At 37.8% G+C, this 27732-nt stretch overlaps 1 protein-coding gene across 1 annotated transcript in view; it reads right to left on the bottom strand.

Moving 5' to 3' along the window:
- PHEX (phosphate regulating endopeptidase homolog X-linked) overlaps positions 1-27732 on the bottom strand; it is a 1091028-nt gene that overhangs the window by 715499 nt on the left and 347797 nt on the right. The window contains exon 8 of the mRNA XM_044072288.1: positions 14094-14177. Coding sequence (XP_043928223.1) covers positions 14094-14177 — 84 coding nt within the window. The remainder of the gene's footprint in view (positions 1-14093; positions 14178-27732) is intronic.

Here is a 27732-nt window from a genome sequence, read left to right as displayed (position 1 = left end):
TACTGAAATATTTCACAAAACCCAGCTTATGCAATACCCTTGTTGTACTTACTGACTTTGTTCCGGAGTCCTGATGTTATATTGTAATTATTTGAGATGATGCATATAATTATCTATCTTTATGCATTTGACACCATGTTTTCTGTGCTGTCATGAACAGTCATGCAAAGTCACCACTTTTGTTTTCTATGAACATTTTAGATATTCCTAACCATCACCATTTTAAATTTTTTATTTTAGCCATGGCATGACACTAAAAATGCTGGATATACTAGCAGTTTAAAGCACAAGCGACCCTGCACATTTCATTATTCCTTCATAATAAAAGAGTAGTTCTACATTTTGTACAACTTTAGATGGCATTGCTTTGATTCCACAATCTGTCTAAAGAAAATATTTTGCTTGCTCAGTTTTCCAAACCTAGGCATGTGACTGACCTTATTAAAACACCTTATATCTGTATTTAATAAGCTACCTAGCCAGGATGCCCAGCAGCCATGCACCTCTCTACCCCTAGCAAACAAACCTTTCTCCTCCTTGTGTAGGCTCCAGTAGCTGTTAACCAGAGCCTTCCCTACTTTAATTTTCACTATCTCTTATCAGTCGCTTCTGCTGCAATATACATTTCTCCCAGCAGGTAGCAACATTCACTAGGCACGTTTCTCACCCATTCTACCCTGTCTCTCTCCTACCCTAACTTAATATGCACATGTGCTGTATTAGATTGCTTGTACATTTCTCATTCCATCCACCTCATTCCTCACTAGTGCACTCAGGGATCCCCCCTCTACTATCACTTATACTGGATTTCTACCTACCTTTACCTACCGGGTAGTACCCTCATAGGAATTAGCAATTCACAGATTGTTCTCTCTGAACTTCCAGACTTTATTGTCTGAACCTGCTCTATTTGCCCTGTGGGCTCACTCCTCTCCCCCTACCCTACCCCCAATTCCCACCCACCCCAATGCTCCTATGCTTATACCTCTCTAGCCACCCCCACATTCCCATTATCCAATCCAATACTACTTCTCGTTAAGTAGTATTCGCTAGGTAATACTTCACTCCTCCCTCATCATCACATGCTACACCTCCCATTCACTACCTTACAACTTTTCCCTCAAAATGCCAATTGCACCCATGTCAAGAAACATTAAACTCTTACTCTTCTATTCACTTCTACCTTTCTTCTTTCTACCCTATATCCTAACAGCATATGAACATCTCAACTATTCCAATTTCCACCACCCCTCTAAACAAGCATCCCTACCAGCTATACCGACCACCCACAAACACATCAACATAACATCAACAGCCAGCTATCTCCTCCCAAAGTATCATAGAGTTGCCCATATTACTTATAAATATCTTCAAACCAAGAAAACCCAAAACATATTTTATAAACCCCTAATTCACACACATAGACTTCACCAACACCTCTTACTGGCTAGTGACATTCATCCTAACCCAAGCCCCATCAACAATAGCCCCACTAACCCACATAGTTCCAATCCCTCTACCTTTCACATCCTCACAAGGCCTCCTAACTCCCTCTTTATAGCTCAGCTAAATATACGATGTATAAACAATAAAGTTACTCTCCTTCATGCTCTCCTAGAGGTACATGCATTTGACATCTTATGTCTAACTGAAACATGTTTAAAACCTGCTACCCGAGACTATGAAATTACCACTCCAGAATACAATATTTTGAGATAAGATCACCTGAACAAGAAGGGTGGAGGGAGTAGCCATACTATACAAAGCAGGGCTCCAAGTTACTTCACTAGATGTGCAACCACCTTCAGATACTAATACTGAAATCCTTATCACTAAGCTTCAGATTAACATCTGTAAGTCCATCTACATTATATTCTCCTGTCTTCCTCCTAGTAATAATATCACCACCCGTGAAAATATTCTTAGCTGGCTCTCCACAAACTACCCACAAGAAATCATAGTGCTAGGTGACTTTAATAGAGACTGGAATAGCTGTACTACTGCTAATCCTACTAACCACATAAACTTACATGGTTTCTCCCAAACAATCACCTCTCCTACCAGAATCCACAAACCCACCAATAAAGAAAACACCTTAGATTGGATTCTAACAAATACTCAGCCCCTAACATATAAAGCAGGTACCCTTCCAGATGACATTAGTGATCATTCACTAATGTATATAATTAGACAAAAGACTAATATTCTCTACCCAACCACATATAGAACCACTCGATCCAATAAACATTTTAACCCTGAAAGCTTCCAAAATGAACTTAGTGCATGTGATTGGTTACCTGTAAAATACCTCCAGCTAGAGGATGCAGGAACTTACTTCAACACCAAATTCTTAGAAATCTTGGACTACCATGCCTCTACTTGTACTATCAGAGACAGGACTAAAACTGCTCCATGGCTAACAAAAGAAACTATAGGCAGAAAATTCTACTTAGAAACAACATTTTGGCCAAATAGCGTACTACTAAAATCCCAGCTGATCATATCAAATTTAAGCAGCTTAGAAATACTACTAAAACATCAATACTATTCGATAAAATAAACTTCTATTTTCAACTTCAACAAACTAAGCAACATAAACCACAAAAATTCTGGACAAGTATTAATAGACTCCTACATCCAGGTCACTCCAAGACACCAACCCCATCAGGGATAGCCCATGAGAATCCCAAACAAATTGCTGATGCCTTTAATACCTTCTTTACTGAAGCCATCCAATCACTTACTAACTCATTTTCTCCAGTATCCTTTAACCTGCCTTCCTCCTCAACTAGCTTACTGCCTTCATTTCAACTACAACCTGTTCCTACATCCCTCATCTGCACCTTTCTTCAAAAACTCAAACCATCCACCCCCTCAGCTGACCTATTACCAGCCAAATACCTGCAAATAGCAGCTAAAGTTATAGCCTATCCTATTTCTATATTAATAAATAGAACCATAACAGAAGGAACCATCCCATCTATTTGGAGAATCTCCCATATAATCCCCCTACACAAAGGCGGTAACTCAACAGAACTCTCAAACTTTCGCCCGATTGCCTTAATCTCTCTAAAATTATGGAAAAATGCATCCACCGTCAACTGTTAGACCACCTTCTCCAAAATAGCCTATTAGCTAACTGTCAGCATGGTTTTAGGCCTTTCCACAGCACCACCACTGCCCTCCTATCCTTTTCTGACCACATTAACAAAAATCGTAACAGTAAAACTCTTTCCTCCACAATTTTTATTGATCTCTCAAAAGTCTTTGACATGGTCAACCATCAACTACATTTGAAAATACTTAAGTCCCTCTCACTTGATGCACAGGCATTACAGTGGTTCAAGTCCTACTTAGATAATAGGCAACAGGCAGTGCTCTGGGACAATAATCTATCTAACTACCTTTCTGTTAACCTCGGTGTACCTCTAGGTTCTATATTGGGCCCTCTTCTATTCTCTATTTTTTTCAGTGATCTAAATGTAAACATCCCTCAAGCTATCTGCATACAATACGCAGATGAATCCAAGTTAATATGCTCCGCTACTGGTCCTTCTTAACTGCAGTCCCTCACCTAAAATGTCTTTGAAATAATAGAAAAATGGTTCTTACAGTGCTGCCTACTCCTTAATCCCAAAACAACAAAATGATTGCTCTTTACTCCCACACAAAAGTCCACCCCAACTGACTTCACTGTCAAATCTAATAACGGCACTGTCATATCTCCTGACACTACCACCAAACTCTTAGGAATAATAATAGACCACAACCTTACCTTTGATACTCACATCAACACCACAATAAAAACAGTTAACAGAAAACTAGGCTCCCTTTGTTAGATTAAACCCCATCTTACTCCTATAGCTAGAACTACTATTGCCCACACCCACCTCATCTCAACTCTCCTCTATGCCTCACCTATTTACACTAATCTATCTAAAAGCAACCTCAATAAACTATCAACCTCCTACAATAACATTGCCAGATTTGCCACTGGCACCCATTTAGAACCCACCACTGTCAAAATCTAAAACAACTAGGTTGGCTGGAGCTGCATTATTAGATTCAATACCACCAACTTATCATTGCCCATAAGACCCTTTATCATCCTAGCAATACACCAATACTCACGAGTCTAATCACCCCGTATAAAAATTTTACAAACCTACACTCAGCAAATAAACTACTGGTATCCAGACAAAAACCCAACAATAAAGCAGGGGATGCACTTTTCTCTAACACTGTGGGAAAAACCTGGAACGTACTTCCCTGTGAACTCACATCTCTTTCTTCAACACCACTATTCAAAAAGAAAGTCAAATTATACCTTACAACTCACTGGCTATGTCCATGTACTAACCCAGACTAAGAACCCCCTTCCTGTTATCTTATGTTCTGTGCACTAAATACTAATTTCTCTACTGCTATATTAAGTCCATCTCCTTCTTACACTTCTAAATCTGATCAGTTAAGCTTATTTAAGACTGTATAAATTATATCCTTCTTACAAACCATTCTAGGAAATGATGATGTTTACCCAGCTTGGACATTATGAATTATCACTGCCTTGTAAATAACTTTGTTTGTGATGTATATCCAGCTTGGACTTTAGGAATGTGTCACTGCCTTCTAAATAATTTTTTCTTCTATTATTGTTTTGTCTTTTTTTCTCTCATGATTACTAAGTTGCTATGTAAACAACTGTATTGTCTGTAAAGTGTACTGTATCTGTAGTTGCAACTATCTGTTTTGTGGAGCTTTTCTCCCCGGGCCTCTACTGAAAATGGACATATATCCAGTTAGACTAGTCTGGTCAACAAATGTAAAATAAATAAATAAAATAAATATCATATCACAAAAAAGGTGAAGGGCATTTTTTGGTAACAAACATCATGTGCTAAAAAATTCCAGGCACATTTTGCAATAATTGGCATTATGTGACTACAGTGATAATTTTAATTTTGATACTACTGATTTGAAAGTCTTATTTAAGGTTTCTCCATATAAGATGCTCAAATGGTTTCAGGAAGCCCTACTAACAGACCCCAGTCTAACCCACCTTTATATTTTGTTGCTTATAGGTTTTATGTAAGCTATCTTGACAAACATTTTTTTTTTATTTTGTAATACAGAGAGCTTCACTGGCAACTGTTGCTAGATGATATACAATATCCTGGAATCAATGACAGTGCATCTATTAACAGTGTTTTAGAACTCCATGCAGTAAAACTATGGTCCCATTTTTTAAATGCTACAATGTTACAAGGGTGACTTTATATGTGTGGCTCCGATAATTCTGATTGGAGATTATGCATCACATGACAGCTAAATGTTTATAAAAGGAAGTGCCAGTTGTAGGCTATACTAGTTTTGGATAAAGTTTTGTTTCACTGAAGAATTCTTCTTCTTCTTCTTCTTTTGGCTTTTCCCGGTTAGGGGTTGCCACAGCGGATCATCTGTCCGCTCATGATTGGCAGTTGAGTTTTACGGTGTCGAGTTGCCAGCCCGGCGCCCAACCTTCCACAGAAGACATACACACGCACACACTCACACCTAGAAGAGCTAAAACCTTTAACTGATTTGCCTTTGGTCAACATTTTCATCTTACGAAGTATTTATATGATGTCCACAAGGACTTTTCTTTTGCTTTGGTCCTTAGTAAATTTTTCTGTAGGACAAAAAAGTACTTGCAGTACTGGTAAATATAACAGAATCGTGTGTGTGCATATCTGGTGTGTGTGTGCGTGTGTGTGTGTGTGTGTGTGTGTGTGTGTGTGTGTGTGTGTGTGTGTGTGTGTGTGTGTGTGAAAAACACAAAGATAACCTGAGAATTTAAAAGTATGGGCCATGGCCTGTCATAACATAAAAACAAAATATCTCCTTCAGTGATACATTAGTATAAATTAGAACTGATGCTCAATTAATAGAAAACAGAAACACTTAAGCTCAAATTTATATAGGTGCTTCCTCCCCCAAAACCATAAACAATAAAATATGTAAAACAAGTCATGTCATCTAGTCTGCCTATGAGAATTAACTCACACATTAGTAAAATTCACCAAAAAAGGTAGAACGTTATACGCTATAGTTCCTCTGTCTTAGCAGGCAATAACCAAATCATAAAATTAATGACATGACAGAAGGCAAAGAAGGACAAAATAAAATAAAACAGTGAGATTATAAACCAGAACATTTTCAACGTGCGCTAGTCAAGTCAAGGTAGGCAGAATGGAATAGACTGACAGGATCAAAGTAATCATATGCAGAGAAGGCTGATCATATTTCAGATAAATACATTTTGAGTAACATTTTAAAGCCATAAAGTGAGCCTCATTGCCTCAACATTGGAAGAAGAGGTTCCAGAGATGAAGGGGCCTGATATCAGAAGATTCCAGACCTACACTTGTAACCTCCAACGACTCCATGAAGATGAATAAAGAGACCTTGCTAAACAGAAGGTAATGGGGAGTTCCTTAAAGTATTGAGGATACAGGTCAGGTAGGGATAGATAAACCAGCAGTAATACTTCAAATATTATATGTGATTGAACAGACAGCAATTACAAGCTCCTCAGGACATTAGTAATGTGGCAATCATGAGGACTACCAATAAACAATACTTCAGAATGTTTAACTAGCTGAAGTCAAGCTGGATAACAGTCAGAAAATGTCATGTAAAAGGAATTGTTATTATTAAGCCGAGAATAAACCAAGCTTTGTATCACCACTGAGAGATCTTCTTGAAAAGGAGATTATTGATGCAAGAAATATTTCAAAGAGGGAAATAAGAGGTCTCCACAACATGACACCTGTTCTGTGAGTACTCATCTGTAATCAGAAAAGGACAATATTTTTCACCTGCCTTACAAGTGCCAACCTTTCACCATTGTAAATAGCAATTCATTCAATGTGGCATGAAGAGTCATGGATACAAGTCCTAATTATGTTCACTCATGAGTGATTAGCTATCATCCAGTACTAAATTGTTTCTAAATGTTGCATATGAAATTCACAGCAGACAATATGTTTGATGGAAAGAGAGGCAGAGTGCAGCCTATATATATATATATATATATATATCAGTATAGCAATGATACAGAAGTCACCTTTTGCTAAGAAGCTCTCCCAGTGGAAGCATTTGCACAAATAACAACAATGGGACAAAAATGGGACCCATGAAATTCCATGTGCATCAAAATAAATGGATGAAGAGATGATCCCAGACATAATCCACTGGGTATGATCTGTAAGGTAGAAGGCAAATCATTCAGGGGCATGCCTGTCATATCAAAGTAGGACTGAAGACAGTCACAAAAAAGACTGTAATATACTATGTCAAATACAGAGATCTGTGAGTAACAAAACTGAATATCATGGATACCTCACCACTAAGAGGTCATTCAGGACCAGTATAAGGACTATTTCACTGCTGTGTCTTATGCAGAAACTGGACAGTAAAAGCATTGTGGATAGATTCCCTAAGTACTGGATATAGTCCCTAAGTACTGATTCAAGCTATGAGCATGCAACCTCTTCAACAATGTTCCCTTCCCAAATAATGGAGGTCAGAGATGGAGCAGTAAGTACTCATTCAGCATTATTTCCAGTCATCTAGTCTGACACCTACAGGAATTAAATGACATATAGAATTGGCGTATATATTATATATATATATATATATATGTATGTGTATGTATATATATATATATATATATATATATATATATATATATGGGTCTACTTCATATAAACAAAAACCCACTTACCTGAATTGTAAATAACCAAGACGACAACACTGAATCTTCACTTAAACGACTCCTCACATAACCGACAATTTACCCAGGAAAAGGAGGCAGTCAGCCAACACACACAAAAAGCACACAGAGGCATACCACCCCCCACACCACCCCTAACTAATTATACCAACTCCGAGATCACACTATAGGGGAAAAAGAGCAAACTTCCAAATGTTGGCCGAATGCCTTCTTTCTTCGGTAAATTGTCAGTTATATGAAGTGTTATTTAAATGAAGATTCGGTGTTGCCGTCTTGGTCTTCTTGTTTTTGGGTAAGTGTTTTTTGTTTATTTGAAGTAGACCCATATATATAAGTGTATATCAGATGACTGAATTTTCGGAAATTAAAAAATATATATATTAAAGAGACCATAAGATCGAGTTTCCCCCCCAAAAAAAACACAAAAATCTACCTTTTTTATATTTTTGCAGGGAGAAAGCCCCCCTGCACCCCCACAAATTATATATACCAACTCTGAGATTGCGCTACAGTGAGTAAAAGGGTAAATTTCCTGACCTTGTTGTATCACAATCTCCATTCAAAAGCTCTGAGTTTTCAAAAACTCAATCATATGGTCTCGACCATATGGAGTTCAACTTTCTGAAAATTCGATCAACAGAGATATATATAGATGGGTATAAACACAACATACCATAGATCATTGAAAGTGACATAGCTTGTGCAATTTGTAGAGTACATAGAACTATTCGCAAACAGGGAGGAATATAACTGGGAATTAGCCATCATAAGTTTAAGTTGTGTCAGTACTCCATCTTTGCTAATAGCATTGAAGAACAGGAGAGTGAAGAAATTAGACACTGTCATCTGTGCTAGCATGTCTGGCTGAAGTTTTGCATATCATTTCAGATTGTCTTGTGTATTGTATGCCAGCATGACTAGCTATGATATTGTAAATAAGTTCTTACATGTTGATTTATGATATGTTTGAACACAATGCTTTAAAAACTTGAACAATGTCTTTTGACATCTAACTGTGCATGTTTGTAAATAAACATTCACAAAAGGCAAGCAGTCTCAGATTCAGATGATCAGCAGATGATGTCATCAGAATGTTGACAGTTGCTTTGTGTCACTGTCAGAAGCTGAAAGACAGGAAGGAATTTTAGAAAACAGCTGTTGGTTGATTTTCAAAATATTTATTTATTTATTTAAATTTGTTGACCGGGAGTCTCCGACTGGACATAGGTCCTTTTTCAGCAGAGGCCCAGAGAAAAGCTCCACAGTTAAAATAAACAGACAGTATTTACATTGGATTACATAGTGATTAACAATTTACATAGCAATTACTTACAACATATTTACAGATGAAGAACATAGTATGAAATATGAAATGAAAATTAGAATTAGAACAGTTGTGACAGTTAGACTAGTCAAAAAGAAAGCCTGCTGAAGACAGTTAACAGTCAGTTACAGTTGTCAATTGTCAGTTATAACAGCCAATTGCAGTTCACAGATGCACTGTCCAGTGGCTACCCAAAAGGACTCACCAAGAACTGCAAGCCTGCCTTTGCTCTGTTGTAATAATTTAGTTTAAATCAGGGACAGTGTTCTTTAGTCAGATAGGAAATTATAACTAATCAGTTAGATCAATTAGAGTTTTTCTGAATTTTGTATTTCTATCCTACAGTATTGATTTTATTTTCCTGGTGACTGAGTTCTGTTTGTTTACTGGAAATTACTGTTTTATATTTTTAATCATTTTTGTCAATATTAAACATTTTTATTAACTTACATTGTGGCTGGACAGTCAGTCCTTTATCTTCAGTGATTTGAGAGTGCTTATACTTGCCATGATAACTTTCTGGGCCACTCCAAAAGCCGGGCTACTTAGGTCATTTGCTACTATTTGTTTTAATATTTAATTTTCATAATTGGACACTCCTTTAGAAGGGCATGAAGACACCCTGACTGGTGACAGCATTACCATACTATTTTGGGGAAGAGACACAGCTGGAAATCTGTGTCAGGCTTTCCTAGAAGTGTTTTGATGTGTAAGATTTAATTTATTTAAATGTGAGTATATCAGAGGTCTTAAACTGGGACACATTGCTCTGAAGTGTGTAATAAGGAAATACATTAGGGGTGGACAGAAGTATACCATCTAGTCCCAGGCTATAGAACGTGTTCCTGTTGTGGTCTTAGAGAACAATTGCGAAATATTACTCCTGTTTAAGTGACAATCTCACAATGGTGTCAATAGTGAGGATTGAAGTTTATTAGTTACTGACCCAGGATAGTAGGAGATATCACATTAATTGGTGGCAGTTCAGTGGGATATTAACTGGACATCACAAGGAATACTAAGCACACACTTTTATTACAATGTTAAAATGTGCTAATCACTTTTAAAATATGGTTGCTTATACTCAAAATAATATGTTAACCTTATATGACATTTATTTTATTTACATAAATAAAACATGTGGAACATTAGACAACCCACCCCTAAGTCTTTCAAGTCCTGTTAACTTTCTGAGATATATGAAATATTGGATTTAGCATAAAATCATCATAAATGTATGCATTACCTTGTATAACACACACTTGTTATTCAGTATGCCTAGTATTTGTCCACTTTTCATTGCTCAGGAGGAAAAATTCTTACATGTTTTTATGTCTCATAGAACTGAGAATGTAATTTGGACCAAAGACCTTCATACTGAATAATCAAGTTAGCTTTATCTCTGCTGTTATTCTTTCCAGAGTTGTTTAGAAATTTCCTTTAATATCCATAACCACTATGCCTGATACAGAATGATCAGACTGAGAAACTTGTTCCAACTGTCTTATCAGTCATTCTGTGAGTAACTGTGTGTCTCTGGGTATTCATGTTAACTGCCTGACCTGTGGCACCTATATAACCTGTCCCCAGGCAGTTTTTACATTGATTAGATAAACCATAATTCTATGTAATCAAAACTTTTCATTACAATATCTGACTTTTAAAGTTGTTATGCTCACAGAAGTACAAATCATTTGATGTGATTTGCCTCTTGGATTACTACAGGAGTTTGTGCCATTTTGGACTGTGTTGTGTCCTCACTGAGCTTCCCAGTACAAGACTATTTAGATGTGCAATTTGTTCAATAGACAATAGTGTCAGTTTCTGAAAAAAATGTTTCCCAAATTGGCATCCTCCCTGAATATTGATTGGCAGTCCTGTATGATTTTGTAGAGTTTTTAAGGTCTGAATGATTTGTTGCCACAAGCATAACCTTGTCACTGGATAATCTCCATATATTGCTCTTTCTACAGCTCTGTCAAGCTCCTTGTGTGGCCATGAGCATAAATGTCTTCCTTCAGCTGTATTTCCTGTCCATGTTTCTCACCCTTACTGGCTCAAATGAGGATATAAGTTTGTGAGTTACTGTTCTGAAAACAGTTGTAAGTCTGTCAGTCTGTTGGTTTCCTGTTAATTTAGTTCTATATGTTTCTACTAGTGTCCAGAAACAGGAAGGTGACAGTTGAAGATGAGTACTCCAAAATCAGTCTTATAGATGAGTGGATTCTGTTGAGTTCCTGACAGAATTACTTAGGGAGTCAATGTTGCTCGATGAAATTATGAACAAACTGTTAGTAACATGGAAATATCTCATGCCAATGGCATAGATGGACAGAGTCTTGATTATGACCCATGTGGCCTGAATTTGATTAGTAGATATTGCACTTAATGACTCAGGCAAGGAGGATGGATGTACCCTTGCTGACAGGAAGATGTTCACTTGGAGACACCTCATGGATAATTCCTAATGGAGGCCAGGGATGTATAGTTGTGCATTGCCTTCAGGGTAGCAGGGAAGTAGCTGAGTTGCTGTGGAGGAAGGAACATGTGCCAATACATCCATTGTACATCTTTCCCTGAAACATGAGGAAGTGTGTGCAGGTGGCATGAATGTAGGCGCATATACAAACAACACTCCTCTGCAACATTATGGCACTGCCTTAGGGTGCTTCAGTCCCCTCAGCAGTCCCAAACCTGCATCACAGTAAGTCCAGGAAATGCTAGTCAGGTTCTGCAGACCCAGTGGATGAGCTGTTATAACTGACAAGTATACACATCCTGATAAGTAATGTATAAATTGATTATATTGATATCTGCGTGTACCACACCTCAGACACTTACATATTCCATATATATGTACATAAACATGTACAAATGTATGCATATATGGAATGTGTAGGTATCTGTGGTGTTGTATGTGAGGAGTTTTGCAATATGTGCAGTTGTGGCTGCTTAAATTAATGCACACCACTTGCAGGAAACAATCAGCACCTATCTGATAGTGATTGACATGCCTTTTAAGAATTTTTGCCTGGGGCAGCTGCTTCCTTCACACCACACGTGCAGTGGCTCTGCACTGGGGAAACATTAGGGACCAAGTTGGTTGCATGATTGCTATTTGTGTGAGTACCATTACTGTGAATGAATGTTGCTGAAAAACACTATCAGTGACCATTGAGGTTCCCCATTTTCCTACTGTTGTCTGTTTAAGCTGGAGTAACAACACTCACTGAAATTACTATTAGTCGACATACTCCATAATAGAAAGCAAGACAAAATTACTATTACTGTTATGGTATGCAACTTATAGGTTAGTGCTAGGCCCACTGCTCTTCTGTGTCATTTTAAGTCTAGCCAATTTCCTTCAAAGGTGAGAATAAAACCCTGTACCCTTTGTCTGTGAGGCAAACACTGTAATCGTTATGACAACTTCCTCCTTACTGTTGTGTCATCCACTTTCAAGGTCCATCCTGTCAGTGTATCTATACGGAGCACAGCAATCTTTAGTTCTTGTTTGGCAGTTTGATTAGTTTTACTTTCAGCTTTTGTTTGACAGAGCTATCCCAGGTAATGCAAGCTAGGCAAATGGACATGGGTTGGCCAGCCTATTGATCCACGGCTGATGTGCTTAATGGCAAGCACATACATGGCCAAAATGTACTCATAGACCTTTAACATTGTTAACATGGCTTCCTGACATAAGTCGAGTAGGGCGGGTCCTCAACCCAGTTATCACTGACAAATACTTATGCCCATTTATTGACATTAGCCAACATGATTGAATCACCTAGAGCCATATTTTACACCAGCAAGTGGCTAGCCCTGCCACTGTGGGCAGTCTGTTATCCGTGTTCTCCAGTCTTGAGGATACTGTGAACCACAGTAGATGCTCAAAGTGTTGCTCTATACAACTCTTCCCCTATAAGGCAGCATCTAGAATCTGTGCTGCTGTAAACAACTCTGTTCTTGGGTGAGTTTTGAGATGGAGACACTCAGCATGTTTTGGGAGGTGGGAGAAACACCACAGAGACACAGGGACATGTGGCATAATGGTTAAGGTGTTTGTTTCCCAAACACTGGCCAAAAGTCAGGATCAAACCTTGTACCTTGTGCATGGGAAACAAACACCTTAACCATTATGCCAACTGGTGTCTCCGTAAGAAATATAGAAAACATATCTGAATTGCTGAGCCACATATCTTAACATCATCAGTATACATGTGCACTGCCATTAATCTATTTCACATCTTGGGATATGTCATATATGAAGAGGTGGGATTCAAATCCATGCCAGTAGATAGTATGAGGGGGTAAGAACCAATCACATGACCATTGCACAACAACTTACAGAAAATGTTTAATTTTCATTCTTTTTACTGTTCTGGGGGGTAGTTTTTATGGCCAAGTAGCTCTACCTCTTGAAATCATAAAGTACATAAGGCAGGGTGACTGTAACCTACACTAAAGGGATGTCTAGACCCACCAGTCAGACTAGCTACCTTTTTTTAAACCTCACTATGATAACACATTTGATAATTTACTCAGTGTTAAGGTAAGTCCAGTGGAAGCAATTGTCCGATAATGAAAACTAGTAATGGTAGTTTTGCCCATTTTAATCATTCACATCTTCAAATCACTTTCCCTGTGTAGCAACCAGTTAACATTAAGATCGTAGAACTTGTTATGCTACAAAATAATTTTTGCTTTCAGAGACTGTACTGTCTTCACAATATTGACGCTAATCTCTGATTATCAAGAAAAAGATAGAATAAAAGACGCATACATTTCTAACTGCTGTGAAGTATTAGCAACTTTTAAATCATGACAATAATTTTAAACAAAAACTAGCATTTACATAGTTAAAAAGGGAATAATGTCCACTTATGTCTCCATAGATAATGAACAAACCATTTCATGTCCATGATCCTAGAGCAAAGTCTTCAATAAAAAAGTTCAACCTTTTTAAGTATATTCCTATTAAGTCATTCCACTGACCTGTGGTACCATATTTTGTAAGTCTGATATGGTCATTTTGTTATACAAAGTCTCACTGGTCCTGTTTTCATAAGGGATTGTTATCTAAAAAAAAAAAACAAAAGACGTAAGAAAAAATATTAGAGTTCATTTGCTGACAAGAAAGGAAGCTATGTTTAATAGTTGTTTAATTAAAACAAAGAAATCAGTCATTCAAAGGTCATCTAAAGAATACAGGAAGTAAAGCATTACCCACTGTTAAATTTGCTCTTACAATATGATAGTAATGCCTGCATCTATTATCATTTAATCAGATATTTATCAGAGTATGCAATGTACATTTCTGGCAGTGAGAATGGTGTAGGAGACATACAACAGCAACCAAGAGAAACACAACATAATACCAATACAGATTTAGTTTGGTTAAACCATCCATACAACCTAAATAATAAAGTAGTACAGAAATCATAACAAATATACTGAAGTGAAGTGTTGAAAAACATGGAAGGCATATTTCTAGATGCACTCCAAATCACTAGAAAGTTTAACACTAGCAGAATGAAAAGGGGGCTCAAAAGTCTTTGTTCAAAACTGCTTTGTTTGTATGACAGTAGATTGAATTGAACGTGTTTTTAATCTAGGGCAGCAGAGGCACATAAGTTAGTATTGCAGGCTCACAACTCCTAGTTTACCAGTTCAATTCTCACCTAAAGTACTTTCTGTCAGGAATCTACATGCCCTCCCTACATACATGTGGGTTTTCAACATCTCGAGTTTCCATCCACGTCCTAAAGACCTGCTGTAGGTAAAATGGCAGTCTTTAAAGTTGCTGCTAGCAGTATGTGTTATGTGGGATTAAGTAGTAAGCACATGCTGCCTGCAATATGCTGACATATTGCCTAGGACTGGTTTGATTGCCTTGGACTAAATGAGTACGGGGGTAGGTGGTAAGTTTCAGGTCTCCTATGACCCTGAATTGGGTAAAGCAAATTATCAGAGAATGAATGAATGAATGAATGAATGAATTAATTAATTAATTCACAGCCTATGTGTAAAGATGAATCAGATAATTTCATTCACCCTATCATAGCTAGAAGTAGTACATAAAGTAAATTAGGCTTGTTTGTTTCTACTGAATGCATGGCTGATGCAGCACACCTTAGCTGACTACATCTGCAGTACATCCTCCAATATACACTTGCTATACAAAGATTTTAATATGTATGTTTCCTTATAGTCTTTAATCATTATTATGCAATGATTGCAGTAATTAGACTATCCTATCCTAAGGTATACTCTTGTTATGCAATGACTACAGTACTTATCCTCTCCTAAAGTATGCACTTATTGTTATGCAATGACTCTGGTAATTACACTATCCTCTCCTAAAGTATACACTAATTGTTATGCAATGACTGCAGCAATTATCCTCTCCTAAGGTATACACTTATTGTTATGCAATGACTGCAGCAATTATCCTCTCCTAAGGTATACACTTATTGTTATAGAATCATTGCAGTAATAATCTTATCCTCTCCTATATATTTTTATTTCTATGATCAAATATTGCATTATCAAGGTGAAGATACCTCATTCATTCATTTGTCAGTGAACACTTGCTTTAGGCTATTCAGAGTCTCATAAACAGATAGCATTATCCAAGCCTTCAGCTGGTTCAACTTGTTGATCAGTTGCTGGCCCATCACAGAATACAAAATTGTAAACGCACACACACACACACACACACACACACACACACACACACACACACACACACACACACACACACACACACACACACACATCTATAGGCAATATAGAGGCTCATCAGTTTACCTGTCTGTTAATTCCTAACACACCTTCAAGTGGCTTAATTGGACAATAGGTATTTTTTCTTTCTAACAGAACTCTACAGCTTATAAATACAAATTGATGTTGATGGTACAAAAACACACAAAAAAATCCTTTACATGTCTTCAGTAAACTATAGCTGTCCTACTATATTCTAAATTCCACACATTAGAGAAGCTGAGAAAATAGTTCTAAAACACACTCAAAGTGTCATGAAATGCACACCCCACTACACAGTGCAGTGATGTCCACACAAAGAAATTAGTGCATCTCCACCTGAGTTAATCTACCTCCATCAACAGTTTGCTATAGAAGCATAGAAAGAAATGTATTATTTCAAACGTAATCACCTGAAATATGTATAAAACAGATCTTAAATGTGTTTAACAAGTACATTATACAAGTAAAATAAATCATACTGAACTGAAGACAGCATTACCCACATCTTTATTTAGAGGTTATTACTATGCCTGTTTACTGACTGGTATACTGCTCTGTTCTTGAATGTGTTATAGCACTGATTGGTATACTGCTCTATTCTTGAATGTCTTATAGCAGTGCTTGGTATACTGCTCTGTTCTTGAATGTGTTATAGCACTGATTGGTATACTGCTCTATTCCTGAATGTCTTATAGCAGTGCTTGGTATACTGCTCTGTTCTTGAATGTGTTATAGCACTGATTGGTATACTGCTCTAGTCTTGAATGTCTTATAGCAGTGCTTGGCATACTGCTCTGTTCTTAAATGTGTTATAGCACTGATTGGTATACTGCTCTGTTCTTGAATGTGTTATAGCCCTTGGTGAAGACTGCTTTTGCTGTTCCACCCAAAAAAGAAGTCAGGTGACCATCCATATTGCTAAAGACATAGTTTGATCCTTAGGCTTTGGCCAGCTACAGTAAAGTTGCTTACTGTCATTACAGTATACCAGGAACTATGTGATCTGTTATAGTCAGCATGCTCTTAAGAGGGAGCAATGCAAAAAAACTGCAGTGATAAGCTCACATTTTTATATTTATTAAAATGCATTGTGTTTTGTTTTTACATTATATTGGCATGCCTAGATTCAGCTACAGCATATGTTTCAGTCGGTGAACCACCTTCCAAACCACCCACTTTGTACCATTTAGTTTCCTGAAACATAATGATTCCCTTATGTTCGGGGGGAGCAAAGGCCCAAAATCAGGAGCAGATTTTTGATCCATCCCATCAACAACCCTTTTCCCATTTTTGCACAGGAGTCTGGGGTGTTACTTCAACAGTAGCAATCATCTATACCCAGGGTTCACACTGCCAAGACGTCAGCCCTGCAGTTATTGGTCTTCCACACCACACACTTGCATGCACATTCACACCTATGGCATCAAAAATCAATAAAAAAAACGCACTGCAAACTAGGAATGCTATACCAGCACAAAAACTTCATCAACTCAACCATCAAATCGACTCTGACTGCTAATTATCGGCTCCCTTCCCTTCTCTATGGTGCTCCCATTCTGAGAAACATTCAGATTACCTTACAAAATAAATTGGAATCCTGCTACAATAAAAGTGCAAAATGTGTATAAATGTACCCCACAATGCACACCACTGTACTACTCTCAGTACCTTCAATTGGCTCAAACTCCCACTCTTCCTAGACCACCTACAACTACATATAGTACACAAAGTTATATACCAAGCTGATAACTGCCCAGCACTCATCTCACTCCTCCAAACCTACATACCCACAAGAAGTCTTCCACCTGAAGATAAACATCTAGTAACCCTCCACAGACCAAACAAAAAAACTGGTCAGTGCCTATATTCCTACACTGCAGCGAAACTCTAGAATGCCGTATCAACCAACATCAGGACAATTACAACCACAAGAATGTCAAACTCATGCTAAAAAATCACCTGAAAGATACAAACATCTGTCTCTGTTACAAAGCAACCTAGCAACTTCTGTTCCAATCAGCCCAGCTCCCCCACCTCTCTCTACAAATTAGCTGCTAGTCTTACTAATTTACTTTAGCTAAACCTTTACTTTCCCATAACCTCTTTTTTTCAAAGATCTACCTGCAATCTACCTAAAAACCCCTGTAGACACCCTTATTAAACTGTACAAACTTTCATTATAATTGTATTTATCAGCCTACCTAGAAAAATTTTCAGCTAGATAAACCAACTGTATTAACCTTTATGCCTATAGCTCTTGATTACAATAAGAATTATCAACTGCCAATATGTCAACAAAAAAATGAAATGTAATTATAACCGTATTTCATTTTTTTGCAAAATGTTTCCATATTTATAAATTGTTTTTTTTCCATTTTGTAAAGTGTTTTTATACTTTGTGAAGCTTTTCTCCCCTGGCCTAAGCTGAAAATGAGTTCTGACCCAGTCAGACTTTCCCGTTCAACAAATGTCAAATAAAATAAATAAAAAAATAAATAAAATGTGGCAATTTACAGTGTCCAATTCACCTACTGCATGTCTTTGGAATGTGAGAGAAAAATGGACCACCAGCGGGAAAACTCAAGCAAATACAGAGAGAACATGCAGACTCCACACAGAAGACACCCCAAGAAGTGAACTGGAGAACCTCTTGCTGTGAAGCAACAACACTGCTTGCTGTGCCACTGTGCCACCCAGATTTTAAACATTGCTCTTATAAACTTAGAAAGTCAACAGCATTGCATGTCTTGCATTAGCATGCATTTTCTGAAGGGCATGGAGTCTGAAACACATTTTTTTTTTTATATCTAACATCTATCTTCAATGATTTGTCAGGAAACCACATGTTATATGAGGAATAGACCAAAAATATGAGATAAAAGTTTGGACATTCTGTAAAATTCTGGCCAGTTGGAAGGTTAAATTACAGAACTTGACTACATAGTGTGTTCTCATTGTTTGTTCCAAGCCCATCTCCCGTGGAGCTCAGTTAGGGTCAGTAATTGGCCACATTTTCTTTTTGTTCTTTTGTAACCACAATGAGATTCTTCCCATTCCATCTCACAATTGCTGACTTGGTGTTGTCAATCAGATTCATGACCGTTCCCTAGAAATGTTGCAATAACTCTCTAAATAGTCTAAGGCAGTTATCTCTGGAGATACACTGCTTGCCTTTGCCAAACATGAGTTAATTGTTCAAACAGTAGGGAGGTCCAGTACTTTTGTGATTATCATAGGCCAGAAACTGTCCATTCCAACACATATTCAACATGCCACCTTTACAATAAATAGGAAACTTACTAAATTTCTTCTCACGTTAAAACTAGCCTCCAGGAAGAGTTCAAGGTCTGTTTTCAGGAAGGGTAAATATTGAAAATGCTACATATTCAGTAAATTAAAGTATAGATCTGATGAAAGATCATTGATGAAAGTACAGTGCAGTGGGACAAATCTTCAGTTATTTTGTGGTGGCTGTGTGTGAGCGTGTGTGTGTGTGTGTGTGTGTGTGTGTGTGTGTGTGTGTGTGTGTGTGTGTGTGTGTGTGTGTGTGTGTGTGTGTGTGTCTGTATGTCTGTCTAAGTGCATCTGTGTGTATGTGTGTGTGTGTCTGTCTGTGTTTTGTAAAAGGTTCTGCATTTGTAAGGTGAACAAACAACTGTTAACCATCAGTAACAAAGTTATATTTGTTTTTCTTGTGTTTTTGATTTTGCCATGGAAACAGAGTAATCCTTTTTATAGTTAAGCAATGTTCTAGATATTTTCTATGACTTGAGAAATGTTCACTGCAACTATGTCTGAGAAGTCATGAGGTAAGGTAATACTTCAATCAAAGTTACAGCGTTGATACAGAACTATGCTATTTCAATTTTAATTGTTGCTATTTACAGTAAAAACTATATATCAGGATTTTCAGAGAATGATTGCTGTATAGCATCATATAGCTATCTTTGAACTTAAATCCTGAAAGAATGCCAGTGGCTGTATTGCCTTGAAGTAGCTAAACAGATCCCTCCTAATTGTCCTGCATTAACTGCATTACCTACCATCTCCAACATACAGCAGGCCATAGACAGATTTAACTCAAACAACTTTAATCTAAGGATCACGTACTGTTTATTATGTTAAGTTTTTGAGGCAAAGTGTACTAATATTGCTTCCTTCCTTTTATTTGTGGTTTGGTGTTTTTAAAAGGTATGGAGAAAATGTAGCTAATTAGACTCAGAGTTGTAACAACTAAAAGTTATGGTTGGGTAGTTAGGTAATGCTCGTGCAGAAATATGTTTGTCATAAAGGATATGAATCTTTTAATACAGTTTTGAAAATTTGGCCAGTTGCTTCATTTCTGAGTTCAGTGGGCACAAGGATTAAGTGTACATAGGCAGCAGCGCATTCTCCGCATGTGCTTACTTCTACAATCTTCAAATTCGGACCTCTCAACTGTCCAGATTTTCACAGACTGTCCAGATATTTACCTCATATTCTCGGTGTGTTCCTTATAAAATTTGTGGTGTTCTGGAAAATCAGTGAGGATTGAAGACACTAAGACACTAAATAATGATATACATTTCAGTTTCACACTTCATATCCTTCACAGAATACATATGTACGAATCATTTATTCTAACAACTTTCTAAGTTTATAAGAATAATATTTAAAATCTGTCCCTATTTTTGTCCATTTGTCCCCCATTATTTTAGGTTTTTGCCAGATTTCTTGTACTAAGAAATAAGATATGAAAATCACTTGCTTTAATTTCAGCAAAGAAAGTTATTGCTTGACACAGCTGTGTATTGTTTTGGGGTATTTCTCCTTTCTCTAATGTTCTGTAACTTAGAAGCTGTTAAATATAAGTCTGTTATGGGCTGCTTGGTTCCCGTGTAGTGGATGTATGGGGGCTTGCTGTTCTGAGTTGTCTCATTATTTTATATATAATGAGCATCTTTCAAGCTTACTGGAACAAGGATGTGTGATGCAAGCAAATGAGAAATCAGGCAGCAACACCATAGGTCTTAACACCAGTCCATTTGGGACACAGCACCATATGCCTTAACAGCAGTCCATTTGGGACAATTTTCAACTGCTGGCCTGTGGCACTTAGGTTTATAGGTACTTACTAGGTGATTGATTCTTGAGAATCTTTAAAAGCATCACTTTGCATTCCTGAAATATTTAGCCCTTGTGATTTAAGTATGAATAACCCAAAGCCAAGCAAAACATTTAAATGTTACCCCAATTCATAAGGCACAAGGAAGCTAAACCAGTGAATTTGGAGTTTCCCATCCATTCATCCAGGTTACATTCCAATATACTAGGGAAAGTACTTTGTTTTATGGGGAAAATAAGACAATTCCATGTTCTATTTATGTAGTCTGTAATTATGTATCTTTATTTTTCTGTAAGTGGGCATCCACTGAAAAAAGGTCTGCATACCAAGCCAGAGTTTCCTGGTAAACACAAGGCAATAAATAAATAAGTGCCAAATTTTGTGGAATGACCACATCCCTGGACCTGGACACCATAACCTTACTATTAAGCTATGCGATGAATATCCACTAGTGTAAAAGGACAGTTTATTGTTCACATAGGTTCCAAGGTCCCTAACTACTGGTTCGATTTTCAAGGGGGTGTTGGCAATGTGACAGTTACAGCAGATGTAATGCTTGCTGAAGGAGACTATTATACATTTTTTGGCATTCAGTTTTAGTCCATGGTTATGACACCAGCTATTTCTTTGGAAAAGGCCTTCTTGGAGGATTTTGGTGTCATCTGGAGAGTTTGTGATGGCACAAAGTTTACAGTCATCAGCAGACTTGGTCAGTCATAAACCCTTAACATCATTGTTGACCTCTGAGAAGTAAATGCCAAAGAGGAGAGGCCCAAGTACTGAACCCTGGGGTACACTGCTAGTGACATGTCTTTTGGAGGAGGTAGAGCCATTCACCCTAATTTCCAGGGTTGTATTTGTGATCCAATTTGCTATCCAATGGGTTATATAGGGATTGACATTTGGTTGGGAGAGCTTATCAACAAAACCTGAGTGTGGGATGATGCGAAATACCTTTTTTTGTAGGTCTGGATATATGGAATGTATTGATGTTTCCTCATGCATTGTTTCAGTAATCTTTTTGAAGATGTTGACCATGTTAAGAGGGCAGGATCTGCTCTTGACAAAATCAAACTGGCTTGGGTCAAGAGTGTGTAGGTCAACTATGTCCTTATTTATTATTTCCATAATGATCCTCTCCATAGTCTGACAGATGAGGCTAGTCAGAGGTATGAGTCTATAATAACCTGGATCCATTTATGCCCCACCTTTGTGCAGGGGGCTGATTGTTGGTGTCCTCCATTTATCCAGCACAAAGTCTGTTTGAAGACTGGCATTTGTACAGGGGTTCACATGTCCTGCTTCAGGCTGGACAGTAGGCAGCCTGTTGGGTATCTGGGCCCACAGAAGCAGTGAACTTGGCCTTGGAAAGTGCATTGAGTACTTGTTCTTAGGAGATTGGGGGTGTGTAGATGCAGGTATGTAATCTGGGAATTTAGGGAGAGGGAGGGGGTGAAGTTAGAGTAAAATGTATCTGCTAGTGGCTTGGCTATGTCCTCAGAGGCTGAGTATGTGCTATCATTTCTATTAGCTCTGTTAGTGCTGTACTTGTTTCTGAAAATTCGAACACAGTTAGAGACGACTTTATAGCTGTCTTTTGCCTGAGTGGCTATTTTTACCTCGTATCTGCTTCACTTGATTTGATCAGAGATCCGAGTTCTTTGTTATGTAGCAAGAGTGTTTTTGACATCTTGAGACATACATTTATTATTGTGTGCAATGAGTTTTTTTCTTTTATTGCAGACCTGTTTATATTTTGGTGCCATCACAGGGGTTTGCTTTTGAATTTGTCATTGTGTTTACTTAAGAGATGGAACATATGTATCTCTGCAGCTATTCACACGTGCATTGAATTTGGCAGTAAAGGATACTGCATATGCAGTGGGGTCATCAGATGGGGGGATGTTGAATTTAGCCAGGGCGTCATTCAGTTTTGTGAAATAGCCTTCATATAGTCTCTGAGTACTGAGATATTTCAATATGCTTCTGGCTTCTGTCTTATGGTAAATGTGACTGATTTATGGCCTAATCTGACTAAGGAAGAAGTTATAACTGGTGGAGAAAAGAGATGTATCATACTGGTGAGGACCAAGTCCAGGATTTAGTTTCTCATAGTTTGGGTGTAGACTAACTGGTCCACTGTCCACAAAGTTTGTATTTATGAAGTCCAGAAATCTCTGGTCATACATTTTAGGGGCTGTATTATTCTCCCAGTTGACAGTGGGGTAGTTGAAATCTGCTAGGAGAATGTTTTTTGGACAAACACAAAAGGACTCCATACTAGTCAGGTAGGAGGGATGAGCCATGGGGGAATGTTGGGGGTCCTACAGCTAGCTATGCTGTAATAAGGTATTCTGTTAATGGTAGGTCGTATGTCGAGGACTTCCAAGTAATTTTCCTGTCTCACAAGCCAGGAGGAGAGATTTTGTTTTATGAATATAGAGACACCACCTACTTTCTTGCCTTCTTGTTGTGCAGTGGACCTGAACACATGGTAGTTGTTAAAACTCTGCAGTGATGGGGTGCTCTCAATGGTCCTGATCCATGTCTCCATGACAAAGCATATATCGATGCATTCAAGGACCAGCAGTGCCTGTAAGGAGGGATGGAGTTTTTTGTTGAGGCTCCTAATATTGAGGAGCAGTACCTTTATGTATCTGGATTCTCTTTTGTTATGTTAAAAGCGTGTGAAGACTACCATTGACTAAAATAGGGCACTATATGGGTGGACAAGGTTTTAGTCAATATACTAATGCCCTGGGGAGATAGGTGTAGGCCATACCTGGCAAAGCAGTTAGAACTGTCTTCCATTTCCTCCCAGTTTGATACACATTGCACTCCCTTTGAATAGCACAAGAAACTAAGTCAATTGTTGAAATCAGTAATCATTTCTTTGTATTGCAGCGTCATTCTTAGTGATTATAAAATGCTGCTCAAGGCAAGTTTCATTTCTTGGTCACAAATTCCAAGAGCTCCATTGTGTCTGTCTTCATATAGCCCATGGAGGTATGTCTCAAGTTTTTTACTCCTATGTGTACTATGACTATGTCATATGTGTAGCTAAGGTGCAAGGACTTGAGTGCATGTGTTGTGTGTCAAATGCTGGCACACAGTCAGCAGCTAACCATGACCTTCTCCTTAGTCTGGTGAGTGGCGCATCAGTGTGTGTCACTGTGGATCATCTGTGACTAGGATGTTGGATTGTGTGGAGGTTTGCCTTATGGGCTTTTGAGCTGGGCACTGTAAATATAAGATACATGTTTCATGATGGGTGCTGCCTGAGTTGATTGTGGCTGAGAGTACTTGATCATTCGGTTACTTTTATTTGGTCTTTGTGGATTAGGTATGTTACTTTTAAAAGCCTCAGCATTTTGTACGTCTCTGTATTTGGTGTGTATTGTGTGCATGATAGATAAAATCAACCTGCTTTCAGTTTGTACTTGATTTATGTGAGAGCTTTGCCTCCAATAACATTGTGTAACTACATCTCTCACATACTGTGTTAGTTTGTTTAAGTATTAGGTGGTTGTCTGTAAACATGAAACAATTTCTACATTGTCTCAGGATGCCTATTTCAAACAAGCTGACTACAGAAGCAGCTGGAAAGTGCAATTCCATGGTTCCAGATGCTTATTAATGTGGGCTGAAAGGAGAGTATTGATTATGAAATATGGAGTTGAATGCTGCCTAAATACTTGCTATAGTCTTGCCTTGATAGATACCTTGGATAACCTATGGCAGCTGAATGCAGTAGAAATTCTATCTGCACAAAGGCCCTGAAGAGTTTCTCCCCAAAACTGTAACAGATCACTCATTGAAGTCCTGTACACATTGCCCAGTCTAAGACCATCAGGAATGGAAGTCCAGGAAATAATGTCCGTCTAATTCCTTCTCTCATAGGAGCAAAACAGAAGCACTAATCCCAAGATGATTTCTCAGAAGCAGTTCATGAACTCTGCAGTAATTAGTAATCTAATCCCAGACATTTCAGATTTTAAAAGTAAAATGAATGAATGATGCAGTCTGCATTACGTGAGTGGAATGGTATGAAACAGAAGATAATCTAGCTTTGCCAATCAAGGGGGTGACCTTCCTAGTTTGATCTTTCAATGTCCAGTAAAAAGTGTAGATGAGATGAGATTTTCAAAGTGGTTGGAGCAGGTATCTCAAAAGCCAACAAGTTTAAAAGTGCAACAGAGAATGAGTGGGTGGGAGAGAACAATCTCTTGCAGAGAGTCAAACACTAATTGCATGTGATGTAGTTCTCTTGAGTCTTAGAAGACAAGGCCAAGCTACTCTCTGTGTAGTTAAGTACCATTCAAGGAAAACAATAACAAATGAAAAATTAGTGAAATCTGAAGCCCAAATGTTACAGCCTATCAAAGACCTAGTAATTTATCATGCACTTAAAAAAGACCACCACTTGAATCCAGGATGCTTAAAACACCAGGACAAATAATTACTCAAAGCAGAAAATAAAACACATAAGAAGTAACAGGTATTGCAGAAACCAGCTCTAAATGATTATATTTTAACTGCAGATGAATGCTAAAAGTAAATTTAGCTAAGAGTTGTGTGTTCAGTTATTAATTCAGAAGAATGGCCATGTAGGTCACTAGCCGTTTGCAAGAAGTTCTGAGCTGTGGTTTAGACATCTGAAATGACAGTTCAGGCCATGGAATAGAGACAGTAGGTTGCATCAAAGTGGAAACGATATGACACCCATACCTCTCAACTGTCCAGACTTTTTCCTCATATTTTTGGTCTGTTTCTCATAAAACTGTGGTTGTCTGGCAGATCGTTAACAAATTATTGAGGTTAAAGTCAGAAAATAATGATAGACATTTAAGTCACAGACTTCACACCCTTCAGAAAATTTATGCTAATTCAAAACCTGTTATTCTAGCAACTTTCTAAGTCTGTAAGAGCAATATTTAAAAATTGCCCCAAATTTTGTCCGCCCCCCATTATTGATGGCTTTGTCCAGATTTCTTACTCTAAGAGGTTGAGAGGTATGATGACACATATGCCCAAAGTGGAAAACTTTGATAGACAATGACCATTTTTTCCAATGTACTGCTTCTGGGGCAGTGCTAAATACTTATGCTGGCAGAAATTTGTACTGATTTATTTAACGTACTGACAATCCATATACAGTATGGCTTGCTATGTAGTCTTTAAACATATGCCATTATTCCTGGCCACACCACCTAAGAATAGGCTACAGGACTTGAAGTGAGCATGCCTATGCAACAAGCTCAATATACAATTACAAGCCTTCCAGTCAGGTAAGTCACTTAAATATGTGCAGGCTAAAATTAGGGGCAGTCTGCAATGGTCAAAATGACACAAAAGTTGTCCTAAGGCTAGTAAAAGTGCAGGATATCTTTAATGTAGAATCAAACAGCATGAAATATGTCTTGCAGGAAATAAGAAAAACAGGTATTCAAATTTTAGTAATTAAATGAATATTATGAGGTTAGGGTTCAACATTAAGTTAACATGTTACTTTTTTGTTGCACTTCTGCAGTTTTGCTCCCCATTGATATCATGAGGCCCTTTTCTGATATAATTGTTCACAGAAAATATCACGTAATGCAGCACAACTTGAGAATTTTATTGACGGACTTGGAGATCAGAAAACACAAATTTTATATAATGCAAGCCATAATGTGAACTGTTTGACAGTTGTGAAATATAAGCATTTTGAATAACATTGTGAGATAATGTATGCAGAAAAGTAGTCGTATGCTTTCCCCCTTTCAGTTATGAAGTATGAGTTTTATTAGTGTTTCCCGTCTTGCTGTGCATGTTGTTTTAAAGAGTCTACAGTATTCTTCCACATGATGTCATTGCAGTAGGATTATTTTCTCGGAACAATTAAATGAGTCATCAGTACAAACTTTATATGATATTTTCAGTATGGAAACCAGTCAGTTTATGCAATGCTTATACTATATTTTACAAGGCTGGTTGTCTGCATTTCACAATCTGGGAATTATGAAGCAGAACAGTGGTGGGCATACTGGCAAACAGTTTGTAATGTTTACAAATACAGTGCTACTTAGCTTCCTTTTCTTCCTGTGATGTAGCTGTCTGTCAACTGTATTCTTTTACAACATAGTCTGGCAGGTTTTCTTTAATCTCAGATATTCTGCTTAGAAGTGCGTATACAGGAATGCAGATGAGTGCCACAATTTGTGGCAGTGGAGTTACTCATGCATCTGCTGTGAACTCAAACTGTCAACCCATAAAAAACAGAAGGAAAATGATGACCCAGTGGCAGAAAACATTGGAACATATAAGTGATGTGTCACCTTTATTAGTCCAACATAGGTTTTTACAATGCAGTCTGAGTATGGAACATATAAGTGATGTGACACCTTTATTAGTCCAACATAGGCTTTTACAATGCAGTCTGAGTGATGTTTTCAGACTAGCTAAAAGAGAATTATTTCTAAATGTTTTGGTTTCCTCACCAGCCATCTACTATGACACTTTGTTCCTCACCAGTCTTTATAATTAGCTACACCCATCAGGGAGTCCCTGTATGGTGTCATTCTGAGGCAATGAGAGGTGCTTTTCTTTATGTCCTACCCACGTTCCTCCCTCACCCACGTAGGATGTGTAATGATGTCAGTGTAGCTTGTATATACATGCTCACGCGCACACACACACACACACACACACACACACACACACACACACACACACACACACACACACACACACACACACACACACACACACACACACACACAAATT

Source organism: Protopterus annectens, chromosome 5.part0, assembly GCF_019279795.1.
Source record: "Protopterus annectens isolate FY-2018-M chromosome 5.part0, PAN1.0, whole genome shotgun sequence".
Lineage (NCBI taxonomy): Eukaryota > Metazoa > Chordata > Ceratodontiformes > Protopteridae > Protopterus > Protopterus annectens.
The sequence above is the reverse complement of the archived record's forward strand: the minus strand, read 5'-3'. Positions and strand labels throughout refer to the sequence as shown.